The 18,692-nt window shown below is 43.7% G+C and overlaps 2 protein-coding genes across 3 annotated transcripts in view; one reads left to right on the top strand and one right to left on the bottom strand.

The window, feature by feature from the left end:
- Positions 1–14,163, top strand: part of rap1gap2a (RAP1 GTPase activating protein 2a) — a 73,700-nt gene extending 59,537 nt beyond the window's left edge. The window contains exons 5-23 of one of the 2 annotated variants that reach the window (XM_071533265.1): positions 1,615–1,647; positions 1,896–2,117; positions 2,519–2,622; positions 2,999–3,077; positions 3,248–3,301; positions 4,175–4,258; positions 4,371–4,471; positions 5,005–5,134; positions 5,605–5,760; positions 6,441–6,512; positions 7,050–7,136; positions 7,353–7,493; positions 8,662–8,811; positions 9,123–9,235; positions 9,389–9,487; positions 9,803–9,932; positions 11,062–11,164; positions 11,292–11,365; positions 11,779–14,163. In XM_071533265.1, coding sequence (XP_071389366.1) covers positions 1,615–1,647; positions 1,896–2,117; positions 2,519–2,622; positions 2,999–3,077; positions 3,248–3,301; positions 4,175–4,258; positions 4,371–4,471; positions 5,005–5,134; positions 5,605–5,760; positions 6,441–6,512; positions 7,050–7,136; positions 7,353–7,493; positions 8,662–8,811; positions 9,123–9,235; positions 9,389–9,487; positions 9,803–9,932; positions 11,062–11,164; positions 11,292–11,365; positions 11,779–11,787 — 1,941 coding nt within the window. In that variant the 3' untranslated portion in view covers positions 11,788–14,163. Of the gene's footprint in view, positions 1–1,614; positions 1,648–1,895; positions 2,118–2,518; positions 2,623–2,998; positions 3,078–3,247; positions 3,302–4,174; positions 4,259–4,370; positions 4,472–5,004; positions 5,135–5,604; positions 5,761–6,440; positions 6,513–7,049; positions 7,137–7,352; positions 7,494–8,026; positions 8,161–8,661; positions 8,812–9,122; positions 9,236–9,388; positions 9,488–9,802; positions 9,933–11,061; positions 11,165–11,291; positions 11,366–11,778 lie in introns of those variants that run through there. The other variant, XM_071533266.1, reaches the window with a different exon arrangement.
- Positions 14,164–14,177: 14 nt separating this feature from the next.
- LOC139655875 (uncharacterized) lies at positions 14,178–18,207 on the bottom strand. Its single transcript, XM_071533267.1, has 5 exons — positions 17,963–18,207; positions 16,482–16,826; positions 15,913–16,158; positions 15,694–15,728; positions 14,178–15,470 (listed from the first exon to the last, which is right to left on the bottom strand). The coding sequence occupies exons 1-5, from the start codon at positions 18,009–18,011 to the stop codon at positions 15,372–15,374; spliced, it is 774 nt and encodes a 257-aa protein (XP_071389368.1). The 5' UTR covers positions 18,012–18,207; the 3' UTR covers positions 14,178–15,371.
- Positions 18,208–18,692: the final 485 nt, after the last annotated feature.

Here is an 18,692-nt window from a genome sequence, read left to right as displayed (position 1 = left end):
TGTGTGTGTGTGTGTGTGTGTGTGTGTGTTTGAGTGTGTCTTTTTGTGCCAGTCGTGCCATGGCCCTGACTCAAATCAATGCTGCCTGCTACTTGGTAAGATTGGTGCCAGTAGAGGTGTTGACAGTGGAGTGTGTGTATGTGTGTGTGTGTGCTGAGAGAGAGGGAGAAAAAGAGAGAGAACGAAGGAGTGTGCTGTGTATCTGTGTCCTTTGTGAGGGTTTTCAGGATTCTGAATTTCCATATCCATCTGCATTTATGTCCCTCACTTCCATGCTCAGTCATGTAGACAAGCTGTTCCAGTGGGCTTGTAATTGGCCAATTTACTTTGTGTCTACCAGATCACCCTTTTCCTATCTGCATATACATTATATATAAATATACAACACACTGCAGGCTGAAGGACCTCGGTCTGTGTCTCGGTGCTGCTGATATCAAACAGTCCCAACAATAGGACACACACTTCTCATGTCATCTGGAAGCCGGAGTTTAAGAGGAAGAGGATGACTAAGTGTCTGTATTACCTCTGTGTGTGTGTGTGTGTGTGTGTGTGTGTGTGTGTGTGTGCATGAGCGTGCATGACTCACTCTGTTGTCATCAGGCAACAGAGAGAATGAGGTTAGAAAACAAGTGTGCCATGTGGCAGGATAGTTACAGAAGCAACAAAATAAATGGATCTTGCTGTTTCACCCTTGTGCTTTTCCATCCTCACGCTGCCTATGGACCCTAATCAGGTCCCTAAAGCTGAGGAGACCAAGAAGTGCAAGGTGTGACTCACACACACACACACACACACGCGCGCACAAGAACTCACTCCTTGTCTCGTTACGATGGCTGTTTTTTCTTTTGTTTGTGGATCTCATCAGTCGAACGTTTGTGTTCCTGTATTGTCCTCCATCCCTCTGCATGTTGCCCTTCATCAATGGTCCATCATGCCTCCTGACTTCCTCTATGGTTGCTCCACTTGTTGTCTCTTCTGTCAGCCTCTGAGGGTTTCCGTAACATCCCCGTAAACACGTCCAAAAATTTCTCAGGCCTTTTGGAGTCCAAAATCAATAGCGTCCTGATTTGACTGATTAGAAATCGAATGAACCCCAACTGTCAATTGATCCCCTCTGGCCTGCCGGTGTTGTGAATCCTCCCGCTACAGAATATAAATGACCGGCTGTCCGTGGCGCTGCGCTCTCCACAGTAGGCACAGGCCTCAGCAGTATTTAGAGGTCATACACCAGAGCCATGCTACGCTAGCAGACTGCCAAACACCTACAGGCACATCGCAGCTCTTAACCCCAGGGGCTCGCGCATCAGAACAAGCCCTTCTCACGGCTGTGACATCATCAAAGAGTGACACGCCCTCATCGATGTTTGCCGATGGCTGCGCATTGCAGATTGTTGCATCATTGCCCGAGAGTCTGTTTGGCAGAATAAGTTGTGTTGCTGTTTTGTTCCTGTGTTTGTGCCTTTGCTTGCACCCGTAAAGTCGTAGTGAAAGTCAGTGCAGTCCAGTCATGTTAAATTGGTTAAGACTACTCTTGCTAACGGTATTTGTTTGTTTGTGTGTGTGTGTGCATGCGTGTGTGTGTGTGCGCGTGTGTGTGTATCCTCTATTTTACAGGATGACTATATCCCCTACCCACGGATAGAAGATGTGAGTCATTTCTCGCTCACATAATACACTCAGATCACACATTCACACACAGATCTTGTCATGTGCAATTACTATCCACGAGTGTTTCCAACAATAATAGTGACATTTAAACTACTTTGTATCTTTATTTTGTTTTTACTTTCTGCAGCCTCTATTAGCCCATCTTTCTTTATCAAGGGATAATTCTGGAGGACATTGTATATCTCTTTTTGTCTACCTCTCTTCCCCTCCTCTCTTCCCTCCCCCAGGTCCTGGAGAAGGGCGGTCCATACCCCCAGGTGATCCTGCCCCAGTTCGGGGGCTACTGGATCGAGGATGTGGAGGCTCCAGCAGGGACCCCCACCTCCTCCGAGTCCAGTTTCTGCGAGGAGGAGGAGGGAGGGGGAGGCATGAGCCCCAGCGGGGGACACGGCCACCGCTTAGAGTGCAACAGCACGGCCCGCGCCTATCGCAAACACTTCCTAGGCAGGGTGAGTGTGTGTGCGTGTGTGTGTGAATTAAGGTCAGTTTCACATTGTATCTGTGTATGTGTTAGAGAAAGTCTGATAATTTGTTTGACCTAAAATATAACCTTTTCTCTACTCTTTCCTACTGCCTATTCCACGCTCTCTCTCTCTCACACACACACACACACACACACACACACTACAGGGTAACATGTACAGTTGGCTGAAAACATATTGGCTGGCAAAGCTGTGTATCTAACAGAGATAGATAGACAGTTGTAGTTATTGTTGGTGTGGCTGGATGGTGTTGACTCTCCAGTACCTGTATCAGCTTACAGCACCTTTAACTGGTTAAATATTAACTCATACTGTAGATAATCTCTCTCTCTCTCTCTCTCTCTCTCTTCCACCTTCCCTCCATCCAGGAGCATATGAACTACTACTGCACCGGCAGCAGTATAGGCAACCTCATCATGTCTCTGAAACACGAGGAGGCGGAGGGGCAGGAGTTCCTACGCATCATGCTCAGGTATAATGGAGGAAGTGCAATGCATTGTCAATGACACTGTCTTAATGTATTTCATGTGTAAAACGGTATATGCTGTGTAGAAAACATCCGCACCACATTCCTCCTATGTTGAGCTGCACCCTCTTTTGCACAATCCGTGTCTCAGTTGACTCAAGCCTTAAAAGTCCTTCTTTAATCGGTCTCCTCCCCTTCATGTGCACTCATCCTTTAACACGGAAGTGGATTTAATGGGTTGAGCTCAATAGGTCATACCTTTTACCTAGATTCACCATGAAAAAAGCAGCCGTTCCTTATAATGTGCATAAATCCATTCCACAAGCCTAATGAAAGAGTGAAAACCCCTCTAAGCAGAGCTCTTCTTCTTGTCCTTTTGCAGGTCGAGGACTAAGACGGTCCATGACAGGATCTCTCTAGCAGGCATCAACCAGCTGCCCAGTGTACCTCAGATAGCCAAGGTGAGATACTGCTCACACATACATAAGTCATACATAAGTACATCACCTACAATGTATTTCCTATACCAAAACAGCTGTAGTAGCTATTGTCTCCAATAGAGAGCATGAGGATTGTTATGAGCATGTGATATGGAATGAGTCAAATCCAATGAGCCTCTCTGCCCTTTCAGCTTCTGTGCGACGATGCCACAGGGCTGAAGTTCAACCCGGTCCTGTACCCTCGGGTGAGTCCATCCTACCATCCCAGTGTCCCACCGTCCCACATCTTGACGCTTCCAGGACCTTATCATAGCCAGCTGGACCACAGCTCCTCTAGCCAGTTATAGTATATTCAAGCTGACGTGTGTTACCTTTTCCTCTTGCTGTCTCCTGCTCGCAGTTGAGAGACACAGGAGAGCTCCAGGGTCAAAGTGGCTAATGCTACCTTCGATTTATAAATTTGTAACTGTCCATGAATCCTGCTGCAACAAGTGATCCGCTCCGTTTCCTTGAGGCCCGACATATTTATTCGAAAACATTAACGGATACAGCGTCCCCATCGCACCGTAAATTAATTTTTGTTAGCACTGCCTTCAAAAAAAAAAAAACGTGATTACTTGTCAGGCGCATCAGTTGTGATTCTCCAATTCTCCCCAATTTTCTAACACCTGCCCTCTCCATTGATTCCATGAAGAGTCTCATTCCAAAATGAGATATCAAGCATTTGAAAAACTGATGAACATAAGGGAACGAAATTGGATATGTAGTGTGTTGGAACGGAGCCCGTTGTGTGCAGCTCATGCTCAGTGTGTCTGCTCCTCTGAGCCTGCTAATAGAGTATGATGGAGCAGCTCTCTGCCTGTGCCTGAGGGAAGGGAGAAACCATCTGTGTCTCTGCGAGAGGCTGCCGCGAGATCACTGCCCTCGCTGGGGGGCTGTGACAGTTTGTCGCATGTCGGCCTTACGTGACCGGGGCCCAGTAAACCCCCCCTGGAGACATGCTAGAGATGAGGAAAACATATTTTTCCCAAAACGGAAACTGTCTAACTAAGTTGAGTAAGATAAGTGATGACAGGAGGTTAATGAGAAATAAGGGAGTTGTGTTTGTTGATGCGCAGGGATCCCAGTTGATAGTGGCTTACGACGAGCATGAGGTGAACAACACCTTCAAGTTCGGAGTCGTCTACCAGAAGTTTGGACAGGTGAGTGATTATATTGATCCAGACATTATACTCCGATATATATCCCACACACAAAATCCTATTTCAGCTTTTTATTCCTCTCTTCTACTATTCTCTCTCCTCCCTCTCCCAGACGTCAGAGGAGGAGTTGTTTGGGAACAATGAGGAGACTCCTGCCTTCAGGGAGTTTCTCAGTGTCCTGGGAGACAACATCGAGCTTCAGGACTTTAAAGGGTGAGTAAACAGAATAGAATAGAAAAGAATAGAAGAGAACAAGAGAAGAGAAGGAGCATGAGAATGAAAAGAGAAGAGAGAAGGAGTATGAGAATAGAGTAGTAGATAGGCGCACAAGGATAAAGTGGCACGACAAGAGTAAATTACAATAGAATAGAATTGTCTGATTAACCTTGGGGCAATTTGTCCTGCTGCTTTGGCTTTACTGTGCAATTGGGATAAAATGCTTAGTGAAACAGAACCTGGCAGCAAAGTGCTGCGTGGACAGGTAATCAGAGCTTTGTATATTATCATTATTGTCCTGTAGGCTTTTTGTATTGTGTTACGCTAGCCTGTTTTTTCTGTTAGGGTACCTGACTCTTTCCACTGTAGCTGATACAGTACAGGATACTGTACTACATGTTTGGCTGGCATTGGGCTGGTTAAGCACAAAATGCAATAAAACGGGGAAATGCATTTACAGTCCATGTAATGAAACCTATCTATAAGCCATGCAGAGATCCTGACTAATGTGTGCCTTGTTGTTGTGTTAGGTTCCGCGGCGGGCTGGACGTGTCCCACGGACAGACAGGCTCTGAGTCCGTCTATACGGTCTTCAGACAGAGAGAGATTATGTTCCATGTGTCGACCAAGCTTCCCTTCACTGAGGGAGACATCCAGCAGGTACTTAGACTTTGATCACGCTTAATGCTTGATGCATTTATATCTGCAAAGTAAGCACAGAGTTGGGTGTAAGGATGCTGTAGCTAAACACATTGAGATGAAACTGGTCAGGTTTGGGTACTGACCACATGTGATCTTATTCTCACTGCTAATCTCTTTTCAACATGAACACCAGAGAACGGTGGTAAAAAAAAAAAATGGGGTAAACAAAATATGGTTTGGTTACTCAACTCAAAAGCTGGTTAAATCCAATGCTTGCAATTTCTCTATCCAATGCAATGCATCTCATTTGAAACAAGTAAATTTCCATCTGAGAGTTGCATTCAAAGTATAACGTGTAATGGAGAAACTGTGCTCTTCTCTTTAAAGTCTGCAATGTCTTCTCTATCCTCCATGCCTCTGAACTACATAATTGCAAAACGAAAGCAGGGTTCGACAAGTGATAAATCTCTGCTCCTCTTGTTTCATAGCTCCAGAGGAAGAGGCACATAGGAAATGACATTGTGGCGGCAGTCTTCCAGGAAGAGGCCACGCCTTTTGTCCCAGACATGATTGCCTCCAACTTCCTGCATGCCTATGTGCTGGTGCAGGTGGAGAATCCATGCACAGAGCACACAACGTACAAGGTATCAATCTGACTGGATGGGTATTCTCACATCAGGACTCATATATCCCTATACATTACTTATATCGACTTGTATTTTCTTATATTATTTGGTATATAGCTACATACAGTATACACCAAACCTTTCATATTTAGTAATCCATGTTTCAGTAAGCAATTGAGACTGTTAGTAGCATTTGTAAGTAACAACAGTAAGTAAATGTTTGTGATTCATTTCTTCTCCATACTTCCCACTTTGACAGTCTATTTAACATTATTGTCAAACAACTGTTGCCAACATATGTTGACATAACCCCACAATTGTTTGTACTCTACTTTATTTCTTTTATTGTTTTATTATTTCTACTATTTCTTTTGCTTATTTTATATTCGAGTTGTGTACAAACCATAAAAAGTATTTGTAAATACTATTGGTCTCTGTCGGCTGGATACCCATGCAGAAAACACAATATGGATAAGTGAGAAACTTTATAAACAGAGATATAACAAAGTTCATCTCCAGAACTTGATAAGATGTCGATGAGATGCATAATGAATCACTAACCACATGCAATGGTGATGTGCTGTCAAGTTAGGAGCTAATGAATGGATATTCAGACTTTGTTTCTGCCTCTCTGCTTGAAGCCTGAGCCTCCCTGAAAATGCTGCTTTGTGCGACTGTAATTTGTTTCATGTCCACAGGTGTCTGTTACAGCGAGGGAGGACGTCCCTTCTTTTGGACCTCCTCTCCCTAACCCAGCCGTCTTCAAGAAGGTGAGAGAGAGAGAACTGAGAGAGCAACACAGCGTGAAAACCATTCACCTTGACAAGTCATTTCATCAAGTACTGAGTCTTAAAAATCGTACTTTTCTTAAAACAAATGAGAACATCTGCCGGTGGGGTGAGATAATTTCACTCCAATACAAATCAGCCTGTTTAAACAAAACTGCAGTGGAAACAAAACATGATTGTAAGACTCAATACGAGATTATATGACTTGTTAATGCATCATTTACAGTACAGGAGGAGTAGAGAGGACTTGAGACAGACAACGGAAGAATTTTAACCAGTGAGGCTGACACTCACACATTCTTCACAGTGTGTTTCACTGCTGTAATCGGTACGTTGCTGACGAAGGTCACCTTTTCTCCTTCCTCATCTCTCTCTCTCTCTTCCTTTCCCTCCTTTCTTTTTCCTGTCCTACCCTCACCCCCTTTCCCTCTCTCTCTCTCTTTCTCTCTCTCTCTCTCTCTCTCTCTCTCCCTCTCACTCTCTCTCTCTCACTCTCTCTCCCTCTCTCTCTCTCTCCAGGGTCCTGAGTTTCGAGACTTCCTGCTGACAAAGCTGATCAATGCCGAAAACGCCTGCTACAAGTCCGACAAATTCGCCAAACTAGAGGTGACACACACACACACACACACACACACATACTCAAACACTGCAGCGTGCGTTCAATCACTTTTCATCTTCTTCCTCAATCATCTCCATCATCACCGCCACCCAGATGATAAATGGCTGCCCTGTGGTGTGTGTATGTGCCTGCGTGGCTTTGTGCGTGCGTGTGTGTGTGTGTGTGTGTGTATGTGCGCGTGCCTGTGTGTGTGTGTATTCCAGGGGCGTACGCGAGCTGCGTTGCTGGACAATCTCCACGATGAGCTGCACAGACAGAGCCAGGCCACGCTGGGCCTGGGCCAGGCGGGAGACGAGGACAAGCTGGAGAACGGGGGACACGGCGGTCTGCTGGAATCCTTCAAGGTGAACATGAAGCTGGACAAAAAGCATAAACGACGGCAATCTCCTCTCAATTGTGTGACATTTATTTAACCGGCATCATTTCAGTCTTTGAGGTTTTCATGCTGTAGGTCAACTAAATGTCACGCGTTTGCAAGACGGCTATGCTGTACTATCACCATGACTGGCCCTTTCTTTCTTCACGTTTGAAGATTTTGACCTTATATTCAGTGTGTGTGTGTGTGTGTGTGTGTGTGTGCAGATGGATACACACACCTCTCTGCCCATACGCTTCTGACACCTTTGATAGACTCCCCCTTTCTGTCTTCATTTGCTTCTTCTTCCATTATCTCCTTTTTTCCCCATCCTTCCATCTTTGACTCCCCCCTCTCTCACTCTCTTGCCCTTCAGCTATTTGCTGTCTCTCCCTGCTGTTTTGTCCACAGTGAGAGGCTAATTAATGTTAATAGGACCATTAGGATGTGTGTATTTCTGTGTGTGTGTCAGGTGAGTGTGTGTATGCCTAATTTGACCATTTGGCTCTTACTCTTTCACAGGCATTATGGACAGCTATTTTGCACTTTCTGCAGTCAGCCACTGGGGGTGCTGTGCTCATTGCTGCCCTGGCAGTCACTGTGTATTACCTGTCAGCATTACTGTAAATGCATCACAATAAGATGATCACAAAAATAATAAACATTCTTTCATATGTTGTTGTTTGTTGTGTTTATGCCTTCAAAGAAAATGAGCACATAGCTAGACTAAAAAAAACATATTTAAGCTTTTTGTAATTGTATTTATTTATCTGGCTATCTTGGCTGGAATGTATGATGAACTCAAGAAATAACCCTTTATGATCCTTGATGTTAATGACCCAAGCCATATAACTATATAAAATGATGAGGGTAACACCCAACAAGAAACATGTTCAGCCACTCCAAGTGTTTTTGTTGGAGAACTGCCTCCTCTGGTGTTTGTATGGTGCAATAGCACTAATGCAGCGTTCATCTATGAACGCTGCATTAGTGCTTATTTAACCTTTTATTCCACTTTCTTCCTTATCTTCTTTTTCCACACCCGTCACCCCTCTCTCCCTGTCTCCAACTTTTCCTCTCTTGACCTCCTTAATTCCCCTTCCATCTGTGTTTCCCTCTTCCGCCCACTCTCCGTTCCCTCTCCTTCCTTCCTCCAGAGGGCCATGCGGGTGAGGAGCCACTCCATGGAGACCATGGTGGGGTCTCACCGCCACCGGAGCCCCGGGGTGGGAGGAGGGGTCCCGGCCAGCCTGAGCGGAGGAGGACTGCCCCAGAGCACCAGCGAATGCACAAAGAGCACCTTCACCGTGAGTGGGGATGGAGGGAGGGAGGGAGGGAGGGAGGGAGGGAGAGAGAGAGGGATGGGAAAGATGTATATATGGGTCATGGATTTGTTGTGATGGAAGAGGCTGTTTCACACTGAATACCATCAAGAATTCTCTTCCAAAATACTAGATATCCATTCTGGAAAAAAGTTCTTTAGCTTAAATTCCCCATTCAATGTCTCTAAAACCGAGAAGAATCCAAAGTGTGATCCTTTTGTCAACCGGTGAGTTACGTTACCTGCTGTAATCCCATCTTTAAAAAAGTTTCTTCTTCTCTTATCTGTGATCCTTAGCCCCCTGCGTTGTCAGCCAAGTCTCCTCTGAAGAGCCCGGTGAAACGGCGCTCAGGCCTCTTCCCTCGCCTCCACTCCAGCACAGAAACCCCCTCGGACAGACACACACGCAGGTTGGTAACGATGTCAGGCTCTGTTGACTATCACTGTGGTGCCGGCTCAGCAACGTTATCCGTGTCGGGGTCTATGTTGCAGAGAAAGACTCCATGTACCTGCATGAAAACAGAGAGTTTGTGACGTTGTATCTGTGTTTCTTTTGTCTGCAGCGACCAAAAGCCTCCAGAGTTCTGCCCGCTGTCCCAGGAAGTGAGGTCAGAGACGTCGTCCAATCCCAGCTCGCCTGAGATCTGCCCCAACAAAGAGAGGTGAGACTAAATCTGTTTATCCTGGAGAGCATCTCAATACTCCTCTATACTCAGCAGAGGAAGACAAGTAAAGGGAAACTGAGCTGAAGTTGTTTTTTGTTTTTTTTTGCTGCTGTCATGACAGTGATTTAAAATGAATCTGTAGATGAGTGAAGAGCAAAAAAGTGTGATGCCCCCAAGTTGCACAGTGTATGTCTAAATCCCCTCATTAGAGAATTGTGCTTCTTCCCTAGTTCTTCTGTCATATTTGTCAGTCTTGTGTACAGTGCATCCCTTCTGAAGCTTTGCTCTAACTCTTCTCTGTCTTCTCTGCAGGCCGTTCATCAAGCTGAAGGAGTGCAGCGGCGGCAGGCCGAACATCTCTCGCTCCTCGTCCAGCACCAGTAGCTTCAGCAGCACCACAGGAGAAACAGAGGCTCTGGAGGAACTGGAGACAGTGAGTACAGTAGAAAATAAAATCTGCTACATTCCATTCAGAGGAACTTGGCATTATGTATGCAACACATAATGCCAAGTGTAAAACAGAAATTTAGCAAGAAGAAATTGTTTAGTAAAACTCACAAGGTGCTGTGGACAAAACAAGCGTTTGCACTGCTGGCTCAGCAGTACAGAAATAACCCTAAACCTTAAATAGTGGTAAAATGATCAGCAATTCAAATTCACACCAAAAAGTCTAGTAAACAACCTCCTACTTCTTCTATTATTCACCTTCTAAAAGGTAAAGCCGGTCTCACAGTAAGAGCGAGCCTTGACAAGCAAGAGGAGAGGAATGGAAGTGGCGTGTGTAAAAACGGGAACACATCCTTAGTGGAGCGTGAGTTTGTTGTATCAGACTTTCAAGTGTCAAAGCATCCATGGATGGAATAGTCTGTAATTACCCAGAAGTGCGACTACCCGGCAGAGAGCGTTGAATGTCAGGACAGCTAGTGATTCTCATGATTACAGCTCCTGTCACTCGCTGTGTATCAGATGGCAGCGCTTGTCGGTCTTTGTCTTTTGTGAGAAAGTGTTGCCATATCGTTCCTGCTATCAGTATTTAGCTGGGATCATTCTGCACAGATGCAGTATGTAGTTAATATTGTTCATGCTCTATATGGAGATGTCAGTAGCAAGAATGCATAATGCCAAACAATCAACCATCAGTGCCTGGGCTTCCTTTACTGACAAAGTGAAAGATCTTCTGTGCACACGCACTAGGTCATAGACCCTATATGATTATTGTTAAGCAAATATTTTGATCTACCAAGGCCAATTGTAATGTGGATGGGGTGCCGCCAGGGGTGGGGGGTGGGGGTTAATTGTTGTGTATTTGTTGTGTATGTTGTTGATCATGTCAAACAATAAAAAAGTTGATAACAAAAAAATATTGTTCATGCTCGTTTATTGAGAGTCAGAGAAATGAGCTAAACTAAGAGCTTTGCACAGCAAGGTTTAAGTCACCACAGAGTATCACTGCATCGCTTCAGTGTGCCTCTTCCGTCACCTTCCTCCTCCACCTCTTCCTCCATCTCACACTATGTGTCCATCCCTTCCTCCTCTTCTCCCTTCTCTCCTCTCCTCTCCCCCTCCCCCAGGCCAGCCACCCCTCCACAGCCTCTTCCATGGTCTTTAGCCCCGCCCTCAGCGTCGACAGCCAGGCATCGGGTACGCCTGTCATCATGTGCCGCAGTCCGACAGGTAAACACACACTCAGACACACACGCACATACACAGAGTCTTCATGTGTTATTATAACTGCAAGGGATCCATGCAAGAAATCACTGGCTTTTGGTCTTTAATTACTTTCTCCTCCTGTATTCTCCAGATGGGAAGAGCAAGACGTCTCCAAGGTCAAACTTGAAGTTCCGCTTTGACAAAATGAGCCACTCAGCCACAACCGTAAGTCTCAAGTATTAGATGCGATGCCTGTCTGGTTAGCACATTTTAATAATAATAATAATAATTACATTTGTAAAGCACATCTCCTGTTACAAAGTTACAAAGCGCTGTTAAAATATAAGGAATAAAGCAAGCATATTAACAACCAACTATAAAGAAAAGGACTTTCACTGTTCCTTTCAAAGTCATACTGTAGCTTGTTATGGCAGACTTGGCAAAATGCTGAGAGCAGTAATACGTGTATAAAAATGCCAATTCAGCCCTATGACACGTCCTATCAACTTATGAACAACTTGTCTATACTGTAGTGTGAGTGAAACAGCTGAGCTAGTGCTGGGTGGGTGAAGGACCAAAGTTGAGAGGCGTGACAGTCTCCTCTAACCGGCTTCCCTGTTTGCTCTTGTCTCTTTCAGTCTGAGTAGCTTCGTGGGATGGAAATACAGACTCGCACAACAAAGGGACGACACAGGCTGACGGAGCTGCAAAGAAAAAAAAACAAAAAACAACAGAAACCACAACATCAAGACAAAATCACTGTAGAACCACCTCACTAAGCCAAGGATAATCTGAAAAGATTACTGACTGCACCAGAGTCCACACACACACTATAAACAAACTGACAATACTGTGAGTGTATAGTAAGGAGAAGCGAAGGAGAAGTTGGCCCGAGTGTCATTTTAACCAACCCCTAGCTGCAGAAATAAGTCAATACCTTGCTGATATTAGCAGTTGCTGCATTTCAGTTGTTAGTAACCATGTTCACTTGGCATGGTTGTAATACTGTGAGTGCGGGCAGAGCTAGACTCTACCCAAGCTAATTTTTTTTCAAGCATCTTGTATAATTTAGAGGTACGGTGACATGAGACTTAGAAGTATGGTAACATGAGAATATGGCTGAACTGTTACGCTTTATGTAGTTGACTGCGGCCGAGCGCTCAGTGGAAAAGAAATCTTCTAGAAATCAAAAACGTAATCACTTCATTTCAAATAGCAGGACGTTCCCTTTTGCCTTTGTCCTTGTATGGTACGTCTGGGAACAGTTCCTCTAATGCCTAAAAAAAGGACGCAGACAGACACACACATGCATGCATACACACATGCACACATACCCACATGCGCAGACACGTACTGTACAGTAGCAACGCCTCAGAAGTGGACACTGGGCGTTTCCATTTTCCATTGCAGAAGCTGAATCACTCCTTTGGATATAAAATAGCTTTTTCTAGGGAACGTCTTTGATTTTCAGATGCTTTTGTAACCTTGTTAGCAGCTGCGTTGTGTCTACTGCACTATGAAACACGTACTTGCTCAAATTCAGTCAATGCATACAGCAGTCTGTCTTTCTGTATCTGTGAGGGGAAGTTCAGACCCCCGAACCCAAGTGCTTAGTTAGTGGAAATTAGCTCAGTGCGCAGTGGGGGAAACTGCCATCACATTTTGCCATAAGCTTATTTTAGCCAAAGCTGCGGCTTACAATCTATGAAAAGCCCTTTCACCATTGATGTGCTCTCTCAGTCTCTCTGTCTCTCTGTCTCTCTGTCTGTCTCTGTCAGTCTGTCTCTCTCTCTCTCTCTCTGTCTGTCTCTCTGTCTGTCTGTCTCTCTGTCTGTCTCTGTCTGTCTGTCTCTCTCTCTCTCTCTCTCTCTCTCTCTCTCTCTCCCTCTCCCTCTCTCTCTCTCTCTCTCTGTCTCTCACTGTGTGAGAGGACGGGTGGAGAATCCTCTGGATCTGGTTACAGCACAGTTGTGGGTAGCCGATCAACACCCACATTTGCTGAAAATAGACGTTGCACTTACTGAAAACATTTCGCCTACTGATACCTCCCATTGAAGCTCGCTAGCTTACTGTATCTGTGTTTATGTTCGGTGGGACTTTTGAACATGAGGTTTCGAGGGTTCAAAGTTTTCATGACCCCAGCACATGAATCGATGAAGTTGACTTGAAAAATAATGTTCAGGTTAAATGAAATCACACCGTCGGCCAAAATACTTTGAATGTGAACTTGGAGCTTATTTTGTAACTTTGATTTTATGCTTTATGAACTGTTATTTCGAAGCCTCTTAGAAGTAAATTGTAAAGCCAGTTGCTAACAAGCACAACAGGTCGTACTCTAGTCCTCAACTATACCTTTACATTAGCCTGCGAGCTGTACAGGCAGGAGTTAGCGGGACATAGTGGGGGCACATTCAGCAAGGACAAGCTTGAAGACAAACCATGTCTTTCCTATGTGACCAAATAACGAAACTGGTAGGTCTTTGGGAGAATGTGTGTGTACTGTAACTGTATAGAGAACCATTCCTGTCGCTGGGAGGATGGCTTCCTAGTGAGTGAAGTTCTGTCATGTGAAACTCAAAACCCAGGAAGTTGAACTGGCCAGGAAGCTGTTTGGAAACTCTTCACCTCACTCCCTTTGACAACTTGAGAAGTACCGATCTGGTACAACTGGACTAGAACCTGTTCTGTTGTTGTAGATCAGTGAAGACCTCGAGGAAGGGAAGCAGGGAAGGATGTGATCTGGACAGAAGCAGGAAGTTAGATGATGTATTTTAGTTTGTAGCGGGTATCGCCTAAACGCCCTGCAGCCTTCTCTCTGTTAATATGCTTAATTTATTAAATTATAACTTCTTTTGCATTGATGTCATGTAAAAAAAAATGTAACCGCAGAGTACGCTAATTAATAAAGTAAAAATGATTAAAGGAAATTAATAAATTAATTTAAAAGAAGTCTAGACATGTATATGTATATTTCGTTATGTAATGTGCCATTGAGAATTTATTCTGAAATAAAATGTTGTATTTTGTGTCATTTATGTGTTTTTTCCTGTTGTACAATGACATGACATGAATTAATTTAAGCTTATCTCATAATTCTGGCTCATATTATTGCAGGTACAGCATTTATTTACACAGGCCTAGTAGAGGTGGAGCAAAAAAGTTATCACAATCAAAGTCAGGTCATAACACAATTGGTTGAGAACAGAGTTGACTGCTTTTTAAATTCTCATACTTTATATACATACAATATACACCTCAAAACTGATGGTATAGCCTTGCATTTATTGGACTCCATGTTTTGACCTGGTAGGATCTGCATCACCATTGTTATCAGTAAAATCTCAGAAACTTTAATATTTTCTTAAAATTTGCTTGTCACAGTCACACTTCCTATTGCTATAATTACTTTAAACTTGAGAAAAGAAGATCCCGCACACTGCTCTTGCTCAGCATCACAATTTATTGATCATACTAATGTTTCGGTCCCTCTTCGGCCCCTCTGGACCTTCGTCAAGAGTATTATTATATTAGTTTATACTCTTGACGAAGGTCCAGAGGGACCGAAACGTTAGTATGATCAATAAATTGTGATGCTGAGCAAGAGCACTGTGCGGGATCTTCTTTTCTCAAGACTGAAGTGATACTTTCCAATGCACCTGCATCGGAGATAGTTGGATGTGCAAATATCTCTACGATATAATTACTTTAAAAAAAAACATGAATGGTCAGTGAAATCATAGCAAAAGGCTCTGCGGCATCTCCAGGTGGTTCAGCCAACAGACTGCAGGCAGGAAAATCTACTCTGTGGTCTGGTCACTTCTTTCTTCTTTATAATACACACACACCCACTGCTTCCTCTTTCATGTGTAATCAGGTGTGTCTCTTTTGTGTTCTGTGTGTAGAATTTGTCCTCTGTCCACTGATTTCATCACATTACTCAGGTGAAGTCCAGAGCTGTAGAGCGGAAACAGATCCTGAAGATCCAAACTGGCCCAATAGGTCCACCTTTGATGCTCCATAACACCAAGTGTCCACCCTGTACAAGTCTCCTCAAGCAACACATTGAATCCAGGGAAGCCTAGAGGTGCTATTCTGTCACTTTCAAACGAACAGATGAATTTCTCCCTCAAGGATCAGTCAGTATCACATAAAAACAAAAGACCACTCGTTTAACCATCACATCATTTATCTTCAGCAGAGACATTTTTCCTCCACCGTGCTTCGCTTACAGTCAAGTAAACCTGAGGGATGAGTAGACCGTGGCCTGGGCAGGCTCTCTGTCAGCTCGCTGTTGCCCCAGAGCATCCTGGGAGAGAGCTGCATACACCAGCTACAACACAATGGAGAACTAGAGTTAGTCTTAAGTTAGAGAAGCATGTACTTTTGGAAAATAGTAAAAGTCACAATCCATAATTCATGTTTATTTTAAATCTACTTTTGTGCGGTCCTAGGGCAGGACTGCATGCACTAACTGAAAGACAGGCTCAAGGCGATCCAGGGGAAACACACAGCATTAAGGCCACTGCAAAGGGCATTATTCAGAGTAGACTCACCTCTTTATTCGGCTTGGGCTTGGGCTTGGGAGTAGCTGTAAAATGCCAAAAAAAAAGAAGACGCATACATTACAGGGAGCAGTACAGTTCTTACAATGCCACAAGTAACAAAGCTAATATTGTGCACACCAAATCAAATGTATGCAAATCAGCAGTAGATGAACTACATTCTTCCAGCGTTAACAGACAGACAAAGAAGGAAGAGAGGTAGAGAGATACCTTTACGAGTAGAAGGGTTATCTTGTTGTGGTACAGGGCGTCGGGGTGGAGGCTGCGGAGCCAGGTGGGGTTGGGCTCTGTATGAGGCTCCGGGCTGCCGGTGATTTGTGGACAGCGTCCTGGGAAGCGGCCGAGGCTTGACCTCTGAACTCAGACAACGAGCCAATCCCAGAACGACGGGGAAACAAAGAGAGGCGCCCACACACACCAAAACCCTGTGCAACACGCTCCTCTCAGAGGGGACGGCTGTGGGTTTTGAAAGAGATATATGTACACACACATGCAGTCAGACTCTTTCATTTAGGTGAAAGGAAAGGTAAAAGGAAAATCAATCCACACTATTATTTATTCACTATTATTCTTTATTCTTCATAGTTAATGGCCCTTCGCTGTTCTTTATTCACAAAGAACTGAATTTTAGCCAGAACTGAATGAATAAATTTACCGTCTGTTCCCTTTTTAGCTCATTTGCAAATACAGTAACCACACACACACACACACACACACACACACACACACACACACACACATACACCCATGACATTCTGGTAATATAGGAATCTAAGTACCTGCAGTGATGTTCACATACACCATGTTTCCCAGGTCGCTTAACCCTTGACCCCACGTAACCTTGCATCCATATGAACCTTCGTCTGATTGGTTGGCTCTCAGGAATTTTAAAAACAGACGGGTTTGATTGGGCGAGAGAGTGACATTGGAAAAGCGGTGCCTCAGATTGGGTTTGAGGTCGTTTGACTTGTCCTCTGATGGCTTTCTCCAGATCCACGCCCCGGTCCACATGTTGTCTTCACAGTGCTGGACCAGACAGGACAGTGAGAGGCTGCCCCCCTCTGGTACATAAACCGTATTACGCCTTGCCAGCACCGTCTGCCCGCATTCTTCAGCATGGAAACCTGAAAGAGGAACACCAGCTTATTGTACATTAAGTTGACCGATGAACCGTGGTGACAAGAAGAAGAAACTGCACAGGATGAAGTGAAAGGTGATATCTGTCATTTTTAAAAAGCTGACATCTAATCTTTGAAATATGATGAAATGAAAGTAAAACTCACCAGAGATTACTGTTGAAAATGCATGTTAACTAAAGACCTATAAAATAGTAACATTTTAGATTATATTTATATTGTATTTTCTGAAATGGATATATAGTGTTTTGATGTGGCCATTCACTTTCTTCAACTTCCCATTACAGGACAATAAATGACTATTAAGCACTTTTGAATCCTTTGATGGTGAGATAAAGATAATGATGCAGTTATTCTTTGGCATAATATAACAAACATGAGTGAACTTAAACTGTCAGATATACCATCATATGACTGCCTTTTTCTCTTCTAACATCACTGTCCAAACAACTCTGTAGCTGTCTAATATAATAATGTGGTTAGATAAAAAAAAAAAAAAAAGAAAAGCTCCACACACAGATTCATTACAGTCATGCTGCTACTTGTTGTGTTGGTTCAGAATCTGAATCAGTTTAATCACCAGGTAAACTTTCACATTCCTTGATCAAACTGGCTGACATAACAGAGCAGACTGATAGAGACATAATGTACTTAGGTTTTACATAAGCTAAATACACAATACATACAATATACCGAAATATATTAATTAGCCTGAGAGTGTGGAAAGATGGGTTTATGCAACATCAATACACAACACCAATTTATTTCAGAATACATTCTGGGGCATCTTGCAGACTGTTCAGCAACATTGTCTACATTCACAGTATAATCCTGACTACACCAAAGGTGAATTCAAAAGCACATAGGACAAAGTGTTGCATGAATTTACCTCTAGCTTCTTATAGTGTAGCAACCCAACTTCACCAAAATAGTACAATTTCTATTTACATGAGTGGCCTCAACATTTACAGTCAACATTTGAGATGTTTGGTCATCTAACTAGTTTATGTTTTAGTGAGAGTTGAAGGATTTTATACGATTTCAAATTTGAGGCTGTCATCAAAATCATGAACTGAAATCATAAGCATTTTTATATACTTTATGCTGTTATCATTTTGACTTACCAGGCAGAATGCAGAGGCAGCTGAAGGTAATGAGGAGGTATTTGTGCATGTCTGTCCTCGGTTCAGTGCTGGCTGATTTTCATTACTGATCTCTTTTCACATCCTCCATGCAGTTTAAACCTTTGCCATAACTTGTCAGGACAGTTACTAAGACAGTGAACAGCGACTTTGCTGGGAAACTCCACCTTGTTCATATTACTGTTCGAGCGGCTCAGTTCCTCTCTCACTTTCTTTTTCACCTTTGTAAAATCTATTTTCCTCAAAATGAAAGGCTTTCCTCTATGCTGACGCAGCTCCAGTCCAGATGGAGGCAAGGAAGGAAGGAAGTGACACATGCAATTACACACACACACACACACACACACACACACACACACACACAGACACACACACTAAATTACCGGAAAGGACAAAACCACACATTTCAAAACGCAGCAATGAGTTCCTGAGTGGGAATATGAACTTCCCAACAAGAAGGGGACCAATTTCATGGCACAATAATGCATATAATCATTACCAATAAGAGAGAACAAACCAGACAATAAGTGTAGCCTATACAACCACATTTAAACATTTTTCCTCTCTTTTTGAAATGTACATGTTTTCCTTTCATACATGTGCTTTGTAGGTCATTGATGTATTAATTATGAAATGCCTGTCTACTTTCCTGCTTTCCACTCGCTAGTATATTACTGAGTTTTTGCACAGAGTGTAGTGGGTGGGTGGGGGT

Source organism: Centroberyx affinis, unplaced genomic scaffold (genome assembly GCF_046629955.1).
Source record: "Centroberyx affinis isolate AG114_WGS23_722 - 3 ecotype Tasmania unplaced genomic scaffold, CSIRO-AGI_Caff_v1 ptg002349l_1, whole genome shotgun sequence".
Taxonomy (NCBI): domain Eukaryota; kingdom Metazoa; phylum Chordata; class Actinopteri; order Beryciformes; family Berycidae; genus Centroberyx; species Centroberyx affinis.
The sequence above is the reverse complement of the archived record's forward strand: the minus strand, read 5'-3'. Positions and strand labels throughout refer to the sequence as shown.